Source organism: Protopterus annectens, chromosome 9.part0, assembly GCF_019279795.1.
Source record: "Protopterus annectens isolate FY-2018-M chromosome 9.part0, PAN1.0, whole genome shotgun sequence".
Classification (NCBI taxonomy): Eukaryota; Metazoa; Chordata; order Ceratodontiformes; family Protopteridae; genus Protopterus; species Protopterus annectens.
Window position 1 is genome coordinate 910,754,658 of NC_056743.1, and position 16,073 is coordinate 910,770,730.

A 16,073-nucleotide genomic window follows, 5' to 3' on the forward strand; every position below is an offset into this window, starting at 1 on the left:
AGCTTATGTAACTGGGTTTGTATTCACACATAGATAAAAATAAATATTTGGACTTGCATTTCTTGAGAGTTCATCACTTTCACAGGAGGAGCTTTGGACATCTTGATTTTTTCTGACAGTCTGTCAACAGGTACCAGGCAGCTCTTCAGTAAGGTACAAGTGTGGGAGCTGAGAACAATTCAACTGACATTCCATCTCCTACACTCACACCCACTCCTGATTAGACACAGACATTACCCAAGATGATGGAAACCGAACAAACACTGCGTTGTTAGTCAACTAGGACATGTGAATTACTGACTGCTGCAGAAAAAACATCACAGGACATAATTATGGAATGCAGTCTGCATTTATTTTACAAATCAGTGTTTTATATATATATATTATATATATATATATATATATATATGTATATATATATATATATATATAGTCACATTTCTCTTAAAGTAGCAGTTTCAATCCCAGTTTCAGTCGTCACTTCACATGCTGAAACAGAAAGTGCATTATGACTCTGTCTTTAAACAACACAATGAGGCTTATTTCTTGGCAACAATTTTTAATATCTGAATTAGTATTAGATATACTGTGGCAAATGTAAACTAAAGGTGAAGGCTTGGATGACAAACCGAGCTCACAGTGAACAGATATAGCCTTTTTGGTTTAATGTTCATATTGATCGCTGTTTCTCTTTGGTCTGTGTACTGATGGGCTGAGGAGATGAGAGTCAAGAGATAACAGATTAAAATGACAATACAATTACTGACGATCTCTACAGCCCTGCACATGACTGCTGACTGCTCGGTGTTTGAGAACCTTCTAACTGTAATTCTAGGTCAAAAGTGGAACCTCGACTCACTACCAACAGAAAATATGGGGTTCCTCTATTTGCAAAAATGTCAATATAATTATAATTAAACACTGTGCTCTAGGAACGTGCTCCATTGGAGATAACCAGAACGACAGCATTTTTTTAGACCAGCTGGCATTGGCATAGATTCTTCATTGTTATACTGCATTTTGGATAATGGAAATTCTATGTACAAAGAGACAGACAAAGATGGGAAAAAAGAAAAATAAATCTAGTCAACCAATAGTGGTATTGCATGATTCAAGTTCATTTATAGAGGCAGCGCCAAACAGTTTCATGCATTTAATTTGCATTTATTCCTTCTGAACAGTGATCTCCAATGTATGGCTGTTCTTCTTCTTACAGGTCAGCTTGGTCCCATTTCTCTCAGCTGCCTCCATAACCTTTACAGAGACGTTATCTTTCTTAAAGCGGACTGTAAACCTGTGTGGGAAGAAGAAAGTACAATTAAAACAAAATATGTAAACATTCCTGTTATTAACCTAAAACACAGAAGGTAATTAGCAGGGGAGGATGCCTGTAAAGTCTCAGAAGAAATTATAATTGACAATGCAGTTCATATTGAATAGGGGGACCACTATGCTTTGCTTACCTGAATCAAGGAAGTGTTATCTGTTTTGCAGTGAAGTTAAATCATTCCACCAGTGTCCTCTAGGAAATAAAGCAAGGATAAAGGAGACAAAAATATCAGACTAAAGAATGACTTTGGCATGTACCAGTCAGAGCATGTTTTCTTGAACCATCCCATTGGTGGGCATGCAAGAGGAGGTGGTCTAACAGAATAAGCCGGAAGGAGTACAGGCCTATCTGATGTGAGGCTGATGGACTTGGTGTCCACATGTGGTAGAGGACGCTGGCAGGAAATAAAACTGACAGACACAGAAAGAAGACAGTTCCTTGAATGTGACATGGAGTGATGAGGAAAAGGCCAGGGGCTCTATATGAAGGTTGCTATCCTTATCCTTCATACCGAATAACAAAGCAAACTGCTGTTGCTGTTCCTCCATCTGTGAACTACCATGAGAGTTATAGTGCAAGCTACAAGCTCTATGAAATGTAAGGCCAGAAGAAAAGCACTCGGTACATTCATGTAGCAAATGCCACTGAAGAATGTGAACTGTGTCTGTCCCGGAAAAAGGATGGGCAATTCAAAAGGATGCATTTACTAACACCAAGCATGAGAACAAACACAAGGTAGTTATGTTTTCTAACTAAATAGTAGTAAGAGTGTCTAACACGATAAATGAATTTGGCACTTTAGAAGAGACAGTTAAGGCAATAAACTGCTAATATACTTTATCCTGTAGTTATGGGTTTAATTCCCTCAGTCTCCATTTGACTACTTTGTAACTATGAAAAATTCACTTAACCAAACATAGATTGTAGAGGGATAAATCCCAGACAATGACCTAGGTGACCCAAGATCAAATAGCAGCTCAGCTGCCTGTTGCAGATGGCATGAGGGAGGAGAGGAATGATGAGGCTTAAGCCTACTTGCTTCTCTTCTGGGGGGAGGGTGTACTTGTCAGTTGTGAACCCAAATCTTACTGCACACTGGTGGAGACCAGGGATGGCATGGGGGTGCTGATCTACAAGAAGGACAAGGCCAGCTGATCATGTGACATGGAGATGTGTCATGAATTCGGAAAGGCTCACTGCATGCCAAAAATGCAAACATACATTAGTATGGACTTAGACAGAACCCCCCCCCCCCCCCGCCCATGGCTTTTGACTTTTTGGCTCCTCTTTGTAGGTTGTCACACAAGTGAAAGGGAATAAATGGGTCAATTGACTAAGGCAGAGGCTGATGGTTATTAGGCAGCAGGGCTAAAAAAAAGAAGGGAAAAAAGATATTACTCCCAGATTGCCAGTGAAAGACACCCTTGTGCCTAGTGGGATTACCTGTTAACAAATAAGTGAAATAAAATATAAAAAGTTAAAGCCAGCTAAATGCCAGTTACATGGTTAAAGTCCTAGCAGAACATGTGTATTAATGTCATTGTTGTATTTACTAGTATATTCCTTGTTAAAGAACAGTGTCTTTTTGTGAACACTGGATCTCTGCAAAAGACATACAGTACTTAAGCGGGAAAGAAATCCAAGGTACATTAGTCTCACCTACTCTCACTGTGTGGTCATGATCACTGGAGTACTGCTGAGAAGTGCTACAAAGACAGAAGTCTGGGATTACATGAGGCTAGACTTCATTCTCTTAACAGACATAATGAGACATAATATGGAAGCATAGAGGGAGATGAGGACACTGAAAGAAAAAATCACATAAGGGGAGAAGAGAGCACTAAGAAAAATTGAAAAAACAATGAGAAAAGGGTAGTGCATACTTAGAAAAATCTGCCAAAAAATGAGTGGTCATACAAATGTTATGATGCCTCAAGCATTCATGGGATATGCAGAGAATATAAGACAAAAATGAAAATTAGACAGGTATTTGAGAACAAAGATGTCACAGACTATATAAACTGAAAGGAAAAAAAGTGTTTCATTAATTGGACCTGCTGATGCTTATCTGTCTTCTGTTTGTTTTAAAATGGAGGTGAACACTGATGTCATGTGCATGCTTTATCACTTCATCTACACTGTTAACACAGCAAGGATATTACCAAGACATCTTGGACATTGTACTTACTCATTCACAGTCTGGAGGTTCACCTTTTCCTTGGTTGTTGTCAGTAACATTCGATGAAGTTTAGTTACAACTTCGATGACATGATTGCTGATAAACAGGAAGTCTCCTTTAGATCCCGCAGTTGCAGACTGTTACAAAAGCAAACCCTCACAATTAGCAGAGCACAGAATATCTGGTCTTCCAAGACAAAGGCAAAAAATAAAACATATGCAATTGAGCTTATCTAATCAAGTACTGGATAGTAACTTTTGTCATTATTTTGAACTTAACTGTAAGTTTCTCTTTTAAATCAGTGAAGTGATTCTAAAATATAATTCTAGACAAATTGGGTGATTATTTTTTTTAATTCTTCATTATGAAATCTATTCTGGCTCTGGACAGATTCAGATTAGTTTGGTTTCCCTCACTGTATGGATCTGCTGGTATTCTCCTATAAGGTTCTAGATCGTTAATTCCCTTCCATCTCTATTTCCAATATTCTAAACAGTAGGATAGAGTTACTGAAGTTTTTGCATCCCTAAGTTCTTTTCACGTACACTTAGGGGATTAAGACCACTCTCCCACTGACCAGCAGCTAAGATAACCTATATATAACAAGGGGCCTTCTCTGCATTCAGGTTAGTTAGGCCAACCATTCTGTCTGCAGATTTGTAGTTAGGCCAATCATTCTGTAAGCAGTTCTGTAGGTATGTTGATACACCAGTGTCACTTGGTCATCTGAGCAGTAGAAGCACGTCTATGTCTGTATCCATCTACAATAGCAGTTTGATAAATAAATAAGCTCAGTGCCTGATTGCTAGACGTGTTGCCAACTAGACATTTGTCCATCCAATGAGACCTAAGCCTGCATTATTACCTGAAGTCACTGATGGCAGTAGCATAGAGAAAATGGTGACCTTTTCTTCACACAAAAAGAGACAGCACTTGGGGATACTGAATCCCTTTTCCCCAAAGCTAAGCTGATCCTCCAGTGGCACAGGCTGATTCTTAAACCCTGTTTTTGAGAAGATAAGTACTTCTACTAAGACTATATTAAAACACTGCAACAGTTATTTATTAGTTATGTACATTAACTAAAGAGAAGTATTGCTGTCACATATTTAGTGCTTCATTTTATATTTTGTTGGCTGAGAAGATCCCAGTGAGTCTATAGCCAGTCTTCAGACAGACCTGGAGAATATTAATAACAAGTATAGGAAATATGGTGAGGATACAATGTAACCCAACCACTTGCACCTCCATCACTCACTTTACACACACACACACACACACACACACACACACACACACACACACACACACACACACACACACACACACACACACACACACACACACACACACACACACACATACTGGTTAGAGTAAGAGGTCCTAAACTGTGACTAAGACCATGCCCATTGTGAATATGCAGTCATATAGAAGGACGAACACTACATCTGGGAACGAGAAAGACTGTTGAATAAATGATGAAGCAGCAGTAATACTTGTGGACATGTGTGATAAACTAGTGCAGGATGAAAAAAAAAAACAGGAGATAAATGCACTGAAACTGAAGACAAAGAAGTATTTTATAGAGTAGAACAGATGATTGTTCCTGTATGCGGCAGATACCTCGATTTGCAGCCAGGCACTGTACTAGATAAAGTTGCTAAGTTAGTGCCTTGCTTTGGAGGGCAAAGAGATGCAGGACAAGGGGTCAGGTATGTGATTGGAGTACATTACAGTTATGAAGGAAATGGGCTTCTCTCCTAAATGTTACACACAGACAAACAAGAGGCTGGAAGGTAGAGTGATAAAAATTTGTATAAAGGAAATGAGTCCTAGGGTGATAGCCTCACAAATGAGGAATTATGGATACATTTTAACTAATGTGCAAAACAGTACAGAATGAAAAATGGATAGGCTGTCTCACGAAAATGAGGGTGGGGAAATTAAATAAACAAAATCAGCTTCATGAACAATGGTAATCATACTGAGGGTGCTAACTGTGGTTTTGCAATATAAGATCACCTGATAGAAGAGGATATTATGAGGAAGAAGCATATGGTTCACATAAGGGAACACTATTATAACAGCTGATCAAAGATTTGTTAACTGAACAAAATATTTTTTGTTAATACTTTGGGGTTTTCTTAAAAATCATGTTTTTTATTTAACAGAAACATCTCCCTCCACAATTTACATCTTACCCTGAAGTATTACATCTTCAGAGATAGCAAACGTAATTATGGTTTGCAGAAGGCAATGTTGTTCAATGTATTGTGTATCAGCATGAGAAGATAACACTTGAGAAAAATGTGAAATCTTATTTTTTGCATCAGTTTGTGCAACAAATTATTGCTCTATGAAACTTTTATAAACCTGTATAACTGAAAGTGTCAAAACAATAACACAAACATTTGTACAGGAGGAAAGTTTGCCTAAAATAATCAGGAGTAACTTTAAATACTGCATAGAGCTGGAAATGTCCCCTGCCATGATGTGTTTTATGTTATAACACATTTAATTTGATGTACTAGGGAAGCAAATCTCAAAACTTGCATGCATTTGTACATCGTGTTTAGACTACTGTTTCAAAGCTAATTTTGACATGATTGTTTCATTAGATTAAATTTAGATGTGTTGTTCTACACGTAAACACGGTGTTCATTTAGACTTTTTTTTTCAGCCTTTTCTACCTCAGCTATTCATCATAAACAAAGCATTTCTGCTCAGGCATGTAGAGTGCATATGAAGCTGCACCACATGAATACAGAGCATAGCAGGGGGGCTTGAGAGCTAAAGGACAGCTGTATACAGTCAATGGTATAATTATTTTAGAACAGTTTTATTTGGAAAAGATACAGACTTTTTTAATCCAAGCCAACCCCAAATCCAGCCTAAATGTTGGAAAGTGATACATCAGAATATGGACTACTACACTAGATTTAGATGAATGCACTGTTGTACTGTACACTGAAGAAATAAACTGGTCTCCAGAAAATCAAAACCCTGAAAATGCTGGCTTAAGCACACAATTCTGCTTAGAAACCACTTCTCCAGCACATATACATGCACACACACACACACACACACACACACACACACAGACACCCTCCTACTGGTACTTGGTGGGCTGTTTTGTTTTTTCAATGAGTCACATTCTGACAAGCCCATTTAATTGAAATGACTTAAATTGACAACTTTTATAAATTATCTCAATGCTTTGTGATCTTGGAGTTAGTTATATTAATTTAGGGAGTGCAAGGAATGAAAGTCACTGCACTGGGGGGTATGAAAGGTTGCTGCCCCCATAAATCAAGTTGTTGAGTCACGTTCATTCAATTAAATGGACGTAATTCATTATGGCTTGTTAAAGGTAAGACACAAAATATAAAAACCAAGAAAAAAGTGAAGACGACTGAGTAAAAAAAAAACAAGAACCCAAGTCACTCAGTCTGGCACACTGGACTCAATAAAGGCACAGCACAAACACCCACACCAAAGCAAAATAAGAATAAAAATAAAGTTGCAGGTAACCACAAAACAAGGTAATGCAAGAGTTTATTCACAGTTTTGTGCTGTTCCTTTACTGGGTCCAGTGTGCCAGACTGAGTGACTTGGATTCTAAGACACAAAATATACCATAACTATCCCACCAAAGGCAACATTACAAGTGTCTTTTTCATTGATCTGTCTAAACCCGTTGACTGATTGACCACCCTATCCTCCTTAAATTTCTCACTGAAATTAGAATTGACTCTGACACCCTGTATTGGTTCAGTAACTTCTTAGATAACAGACACTTCAGAGTTAAAATAGGAAATACCCTCTCCAAGACTGCACAACTCCATAAAGGTATCCCTCAAGGCTTCATATTCTCTCTTTTTCTCTATCTTTATTAACAAACTCCTACTCAACCTCCACATCTCTCATTAATTCTTTCCACAGATGATATGGTGATCTACAAATCTAGTCGTACTCACTCAGTCATCCTGGCCCAACTCCAGTCTGACTACTCCTTCTACAACAATGACTAATACAAAACAAAATTCTCCTAAACTCCTCTGAAACCAAAGCAGTGCTCTTCAGAATACATCAAGACTCAAACACTGCCCTTTAGCCTTTACATTTTAGATGTTAACAACTCCAGCACTGAAACAGCTGACATCTTCCACTATCTAGCTTTCTCAACTTTCGATGGCATATTAAAAACATGATAAAAAATTAACTCACTCTTGCTCTAGGCTAAAAAGATCTGTCCCTTCGTCTCATGCCCTGTTGACTATTGTATGCTTCTACCACAGTATGAGTATGCTCTTCTCATCACAGATGCTCATACCTCTCAACCTCTTAACAAAACAAATGTGGACAAAGCCTAAAATAATGGGGGGAGCAAATGCCCAAAAAAAGCGACATATTTTAAATATTACTCTGATAAACTTAGAAAGTTGCTAGAATAAAATGATTTGTGTTAGCATGCATTTTCTAAAGAATATGAAGTCTGAAACTGAAATGTATGTCATGATTTACTGACTTCAATCTGTCATAAAACTACAACTTTACAAGGAAAAGGCCAAAAATATGAGTAAAAAATCTGGGCATTCTTTGAAAACCTAGTCAGTTGAGAGCTATGTAGAATCTGCTTCCAAACAATACTTAGCTAGACTATAAACAATCTTCAGTTCCATTTGTTGACTCCCCTAACTCCTAACTCTAACTCCCCTCCCCATGAAAACCACTATCTAACACTCAAGAAAGCAAACTGATTTTCAGTTCAAGAAACAGCTAATCTGCTACTTGGTATTCGTGTATTTAAATTGTTATGAATTTAAAGCTTTGACTCTATTTCAGCTGGACTTCATGAAAAACACTCCTCATGCAACCTATGTCACCATTCACAAACCTCACTTTCTCTCTCTCTCTCTCTCTACTCCAAGATCCTCCCTGAGTACTTCCAGGTATGATTTCTCCATTCCCACCCCTCCCTATGGCAATGCCTCCCTCCATGCATCAGAAAAATCACTAACTTAACTACTTTCAGAAATAACCTTAAAATACACATTAAACTTGGATGTCAAAGATGGCTGCACATTAAGTAATGTCTTAATTTCAGCTCTCCCAGTATGAAAACAGAAACTCTAAAGAGAAAGAAAGTGAACTCATTTTTTGAGTAAATTTCAATATATAGCTAGTAAGTGCACTGTCTGGATGCCAGCAAAAAAGAAATTCAGAGAACCTCAAAGAAAAAATCAACCATAAAAGGTGATGAAAAAACACTGACTGAGAAGAATGCTGCAGCTGTTCAGCAAAAAAGCAGTGCAAGCTCCAGCTTTAGTGCAAGACATGACGTACAGTTACCTAGAGGAAAAATAAGTCAAATGTACTCTGAGATAATTAAAATAAATGAAACACTGATGGAGTATATCAACTTAAATATCAAAAGGTTGGATAAAATGGAAGAAGCTCTAAACAGACATTCAGATTAGTTGATAAAACTGCAAAAATCAGAGGGCAAATTGAAGAAAAGGCTGGCCTAATATGAGACTGCTCAAGAAGAGATGTTTCAAAAAATAATAAAATTAGAGGACATAGCAAGCAGGGAAAACCTGAGATTTTCTGATATACCAGAGAAGCTGGAAGGAACAGACTGTATTAATATTATGAAAGAACAAATAAGCAAGTGGACTTGTATTACACAGCAGGAGGTGTTAATTGAAAGGGCACATTGTGTGTCTGCTCCAAACCTGGCCATGAGAAAGCAACCTAGACCTTTAATAGTAAAGATGCAATTCTACCAGAAGAAGGAGTTGATTCTGACAAAACTGGAGCAGAAGGGCAAAGTACTAAACATGTGAGACAGTAGAGTGTTTCTGTAAAGTGATTACTCACTGTACACCAGGCAGAAGTGGAGTAAATTTATTCCACGAATCAGGGAATGTTGAGAAGCAGGCATGAGATTCAAACTGCTGTATCTAGCTATCTTCAGAATATTCTTTCCTGGAGGAACAAAATACTTTTTGATGCAGAACATGCTAAGGAGGAAACACAAAATTTGTCCAACAAAAAGTGAGCTGTGAAACAGAAGGAGATTCTGCATTTTGTTCTTCTGGTAATAAAGACCACAGGGAGACTGTGCCAGTAAATCCATTTATAGTGTTTCAATGGAAAATGCTTGATAGACAGAAAAAAGTACAAGAGTTGACTAGAAGAATCAAGAGTACATTGGAAAGGAAGCAAAGACTGGATTTGAGAAATGGAGATAAACAGGAATAAACCCAACAGCTCAGAAACTGACAAATAAACATGGGAATATAAAACATTAATTATATTTATGAAACATAACAGAACAAGAAAACCTGGAAATATTAGACCTTTTTGACTTTGTTAAATTTGTAATCCAAAAAAGAGCGAGAGGCACCAAACCAAACTAGTAAATAGAAAATAGGTACCAACCCACGATGAAACAATGAAGCCACAGATCAAAATGAGGGTGAGGCACTTTAATGAACACAATAGGCACTGCAAATTCACATGAATAAAACAAGCACATAAACGTATCCACAGTTTGTGTTTTCGTTTCCAACACTTCTTCAGATGTGGGTTCTGGTGTGGTGTCTTGAGTCAATCAAGGTCTCCCTCTAACCATGCCTACTGCCTTCTCTCTTCCCCAAAACCCAAAACACAAACTGTGGATATGTTTATGTGATTGTTGTTTTATTTGTGCGAGTTTGCAATGCCTATTGTGTTCATCTCACCTGCATTTTGATCTGTGGCTTTATTGTTTCATTGTGGGTTGGTACCTATTTTCTATTTATTACTTTGTTAAATTTGTAGGAGACTCTACAGCAAATGGCCATCTTCATCATGTCATTAATGCTTGGAGGAGAAGGAAGAGGAAGGAAATAGTTAACTGTAAGTAAAACAAACTTTTGCTCTTCACAGTAATATTTGTAAAGTGCATGATATCTGCATGCTGTAAAGTAAACTTTTCACATTTATTTTCAAGTGTAATGGAGATACTAAAGTATGTGCCACTGTTTTTTCATTTCCTTCTTTTCTTGTTCTCCTAGTTCAGTTTTAAGAAATGTAGGCACTGCAATGTATTAAAAAAAAGAAGAAGAAAAAGAAAAGTCTGTTCACAAGCATGTGATACAAGAAAAATCAATGTGCTTTTTCTAATTCTTGCATAGGGGAATGACTGGATTAAGGCTCTTTGCTTTATCTAGTAACAAGTTGTAAAAGAAAGCAAATAAATACAAAAGATCATTGAATATAATAAAACTCTCCTCTTGCAAATAAATAAATACTTGTAGAAGCAATAAGAACAGAATACTTCTTTCTTTTAATGGGTTTCTTTTGATGGCTAGGAGATAATGTTTCTGAAAGCATTCAAGTGTTTTCTCATTCTGGGACAGCAATAAAGATAAGGCAAAATCAGACAGCACTGCATAGAGGCATAGGCTGTACCATGCATCTTAGCATGGATAACCTTCCTTATGGTTAACCCAGGTTTGTGATTGTGGCTGTCAGTCTGGGGCAATTGTTCCTATTACGAAGGTACATTTCAATATTTGAAGATGTACATAATTCTGTGTGTTTATATTAACTTAATAGTTTTTGGGGGTTTATTGTGGGTGCCTTTGTATTTTTGTTTGAAGGCTTTCAATAAAACAAAAAGTTTGGTAAGATGTGACATAGTCTCAAATTAATATGACAAGAAACAACTGTATAAAAGGTCAACCTGCCAAATTTTATTTTATTTATTTATTTTACATTTGTTGACCGGGCTAGTCTAGCTGGATATATGTCCATTTTCAGTAGAGGCCCGGGGAGATAAGCTCCAACAGTTTAAAATAATTTCTCATCAAAAGTAGTACATGTTTATAATGTAAATACATTCACAGTACAGGAGATAAACAAACTTTAACTTGTCACATATTAATAATGCTTAAAAATGTAGAGTATTAGACTTAACTTAGTAGAAATACAGTTACAAATAAGTATTCAGAAAGAAAAATAGCATAAAGTACAGTAAGTGTAGATAAAAAGAAAGTTAAGAGAAGTAGTAGTTACGTAATATGTCTAGTAGTAAAACATGTCAATAATTAATTTTTTTTTTTTTTATACAGTAGTAAATAATACTAAGCTGAAGAAGTTTTTACATACATTACCATATGTATGTAACACAAAGCTGGAACTAGATACTTAAGAAAGAAAAGCTGTTACAAATAAAAGGTGGGAACAATAACTTAACATAATGACCCTTTCAATATTATCTTTAAATGTTAATGGTCTCACATATTTTATATATATATATATATATATATATATATATATATATATATATATATATATATATATATGGGTACATGTCAGTCCACCGACAAGTCGGAAGAGCGACATTCACTCCACCGACACATGAAAACATCGAAAGCGCAAACACGGACATTTAACAGGTAAGACTTTTAAATTCGCTAATCATGCCTACCACACATGCATAACACTGCCACACTTACTAAAACATGGTAGGCATGATTAGCGAATTTAAAAGTCTTACCTGTTAAATGTCCGTGTTTGCGCTTTCGATGTTTTCATGTGTCGGTGGAGTGAATGTCGGTCTTCCGACTTGTCGGTGGACTGACATGTACCCATATATATATATATATATATATATATATATATATATATATATATATAAAGAAAGGGTAGTGAACTATATTAAAAAAAGGTAGAGTGCAAACAGCTGTGCTACAGGAGACACATTTGGAAAGAAGTGAACTTGTGAATTTGATAAAGAAAGGTTTTCAGGATGGTTATTCAGCAGAAGACTTGGGACAAAGGCAAACAAGAGTACTTACATTAATTGCAAAAGGACCTCCAATCATGATAGAAGAGGATAAAACAGATAATAATGATAGATATGTAGTACTAAGGGGCTACTGGCAAACGAGGAGGATTTCATTGGTATGTATTAATATTCCACATAAAACTGCTATAATGAAGTTTAAAAAAATTCTGGGAGAAATAATCAGTTTTCAACAGGGAATATTACTTATCTGTGGGGACCTGAATTTGATTTGCAATGGGGAAGATGTGTTCGAGGGACTAGAAAGGAAAATATATCAAAGGAGAATAGATTTTTGAAGAAATGTATGCAAATATTTGGCAAGGAAAATGTGAATTCAGTAATAGGAGTTTGGAGTTAATTTATATATTTTTCCCCAAGATACAAAAGCTGGGATAGGCTAGACAGAACTTAGAACCAAATGAAGGTGTGTTGCAGTATAACCAAACACCAAACAATTAACCAAATTGGGCCCATGTAGTCCAGGACAACTGAAACAGAAGGATGCCTTTTAGTGAGTGTGTAATAAGCCCACCAAGAGTAGCTAAAATTATATTTTATTGTGTAAGACAAACTGTAATGTGGAGTGCTTTCATTCCCAAACCTTGGGACTTCATCAGAATGTTCAAACCATAGTTCAAATCACATTTAAATAGTCAAACAATATACTAATTAAATAATCTAACAATTAATAAGTTAATTAACTTAAATGCGGTTCATAACAATTAATTTTGGAACTTTGCTCCTAGTGTTATATTTTTATTGTTTTTAAGTATATAATTATCAAACACAGGCAGACTCACACACCTTAACAATGCAGTACATTAATGTTATCATTTGTGTTTCTTCATACTCCTACGCTTCTCCTTCCCCACTTATATACAAACACACATATAAGTACACACAGCATGAGCAGTACAGTCCATTAATTTTATCACTTCTGTGTCTTCATTACTCATAAACTTTGGGTGCAAGTCCTGCCAAGATATTGCCTTCAGCCTTTTTTCAATAGTAGGTATCACTCTCTTTGCCATCTCACAATTAGCAGGCTGATATGTCAATGACATGCCTAGGAGCTGTGCTTTCATCCAGTTTGCACTTAGACAGCAACAGTTAGATTTTCAAGCCAAGGTTATGTGTGAGCATTTCCATCTGGTTTTCTTTTATTTTACTGAGGTAAAGGAATTCGCCTCTGAATTTTCCTACATTGAAAAAGCAGAAGTTGTTTTTATTAACTGTTAATTATCACATTTGTGAAAGCACTTGGATAAATAACATAGTTGAGAAGCCCAGCTATCTGTGATAGAACAGCTGAGAAAAATGCTGAACTAGTAGTATGAGTTCCCAGCAAAGCAAGTATGATCTTGTCCTGCTTTTTCTTTTTTATCTTAGAAAGAAAATGACTGTATTTGCATTAAGGCTGCTTGGGTTTTTTTTGTGCTTGTCTGAGTGATGGGACAGATATTGATCAAACATTGTGCCATGCTTATTGGAGAGCTCTTTCTGGAGGTATCTGTATTTTGAGGTGTTTTGACAAATTTCTAGGTAAAAATCAGAAGCTAGAACTTCTAGCGCAAGATGGCAACTGAGATTGTTTTGTGTGTGCGCTTGTGTGAAACTAAAACTGTCTAAGAGGAAACCTTTTGGAGCTATGTTCCTTCTTTTCATGTAATTTTGGAAGTTGTGCGCATACTTAAATGTTTTAGTTATGTCTGAATCTTCTAAAATTAAGAAAACTAAACTAGGCACTAGAAATATTGTCTAGTACATCTGAAACTGAAAGAGTTTTAGAAACTGCTTTCGGTGCCAGTAGCTCAGCAAAATTACATCACTTTAAAAATCTCAGTGGTCTAATGGTAATGTTCAGAGTGCCTCTGCTTCTGTTATCGCTAGACAGATAGATATATACACAAACTGACAGAAAGTGAAAGTCTGAGTTCCTGTTGTAGAATGACCAGTGGAGGCATAAACTGTGAGTTAACAGCAGTTTATTGTACAGCCAAAACTGACTGAATACTCCATGCAGGAAATAGCAGACAGCAAATTCTACTGTTCTTTTAAAAGATGAAGTACTTAAAGAATGTAACATATGGGGTTCCAAACACTTCTGTTTGGTTGAATGACTTCTATGGATGTATTTTTGCAGGTTACTGAGAAGTTTATTTTAGTTCTGATGAAGTCTTAGGTTAATAGACAAAAGCGCTTAACTGAATTGAACGGAGTATTCAGTTGATTTTGTTTTTTTTTTACGTCTCAGGTCCGGTTCTGTGATTCTTATTGTACAGCCAGCATGAGTCTAGCCTCATGCACATTCATGACTTGCACATAACTGAACTTGCTAAACACCACCCTCCCCCACGTGCTTCCTTAAGCTACAGTAGCTGTCAAGGTACAAACAATCACTGTTCTACACCTGTCTCCCAGTATTTGAGTCTAAACACCACCCTCCTCCACGTGCTTCCTTAATCTACAGTAGCTGTCAAGGTACAAAAAAATCACTTTTCTACACCTGTCTCCCAGTATTTGAGTCTGAGGGCCACAAATTTAAATGTGATGAAGGTAAGGGGCACAGAGGTTCAAGTCTCCTACCATGAGGGTATATACATTTTATGTTCTTAATAACACTAATAGCCAAATATTTTATGGAAAAAAATGCCCTTACCTGAAGGCAGACCAATGTGGTAGGAACCATTTCTCTCTTCTTATTTTTTATTAGCCTTCCCACAAATCCATGCACAGAAATGATTATTCTTTAAGAAAGCTGTTTATGAAGTTTTGAATATTCTTATGTCACTCCATAAGGTTTTGATTCCTTAAAGAAGTTTCATTTTCTGTCATAGAATTCTACTCTCTTGTTCAAATCCCTCAATTCTAAATTATAGAAAGTTGTTTTGATAACAGAAAATCTAGAAAAAAATGTATTTGATTCTGTTTTGCTTCCAGACAAGGAGATTACGCTACACGAAGTTGCCTGCCGCTGGGTACAACACATAGGCCCCACTAGTATATGTAGTACAAACAAACCTGCTGCAATTAACAGATTTAAAGTGCAAATAATACAGCCATCAGACTTTGCTATCTTGCAAGCAGAAATTCTTCGAAGCAGCATCATACAGTCCTGATGCAGGAAGAGTGGCAAGATAATTTTGTAATGTTTTAAGTCATCTGTTACGCCAGTCATACAACATGCACTGTCATTCGGCAAATAGGGTTGTTCCCCCATCAAAAGGCAAATGAATAACATTGTCCTGGTGGTAGAAGGGGAATTTAACAAGGATAGATACTACCATTTAGTGGATTCTTACAGTAACATGGTACAGACTTAAAGTAGAGCAAAAAGTAATGTATGGAAAAGAAGGTGCAATGGGTGAAGGAGGGAAGGTTATTATTCTGAAGACAGAAATATTTTAGATCATTTACCTCATATAATTTTACTGTGGCATTTCAGCATCTAACTTTACAATGCTTTATGGAACCATATAAAGTTAGGCATAAGAGAGTACAGCAGAGGCTTTAGTAAGCACAGCTTTGTCAGCTTCCATAATGAAACCACCTCTGATTTTGGATATGGCATATCATTTGTAGTATTAAGTAAATGATACATAGTGGACCAAGTGGCTGCTTCACAAATATCTATGGAGTTTGCATTCTGAAAACAAAGGCAGCCAAAGCTGTCAGTGTACTAGTAGAATGTATTCTAATAACTCTTTTGAAGGTGTCTACCT

The 16,073-nt window shown here is 36.6% G+C and overlaps 1 protein-coding gene across 1 annotated transcript in view; it reads right to left on the bottom strand.

The window, feature by feature from the left end:
- Positions 1-438: 438 nt before the first annotated feature.
- The window catches only part of LOC122811661 (unconventional myosin-Ib-like), a 1,027,360-nt gene continuing 1,011,725 nt past the window's right edge, over positions 439-16,073 (bottom strand). The window contains exons 28-29 of the mRNA XM_044083653.1: positions 3,519-3,646; positions 439-1,294 (exon numbers count right to left, since the gene is read on the bottom strand). Of these exons, the coding sequence (XP_043939588.1) occupies positions 1,165-1,294; positions 3,519-3,646 (258 nt within the window). The 3' untranslated portion in view covers positions 439-1,164. The remainder of the gene's footprint in view (positions 1,295-3,518; positions 3,647-16,073) is intronic.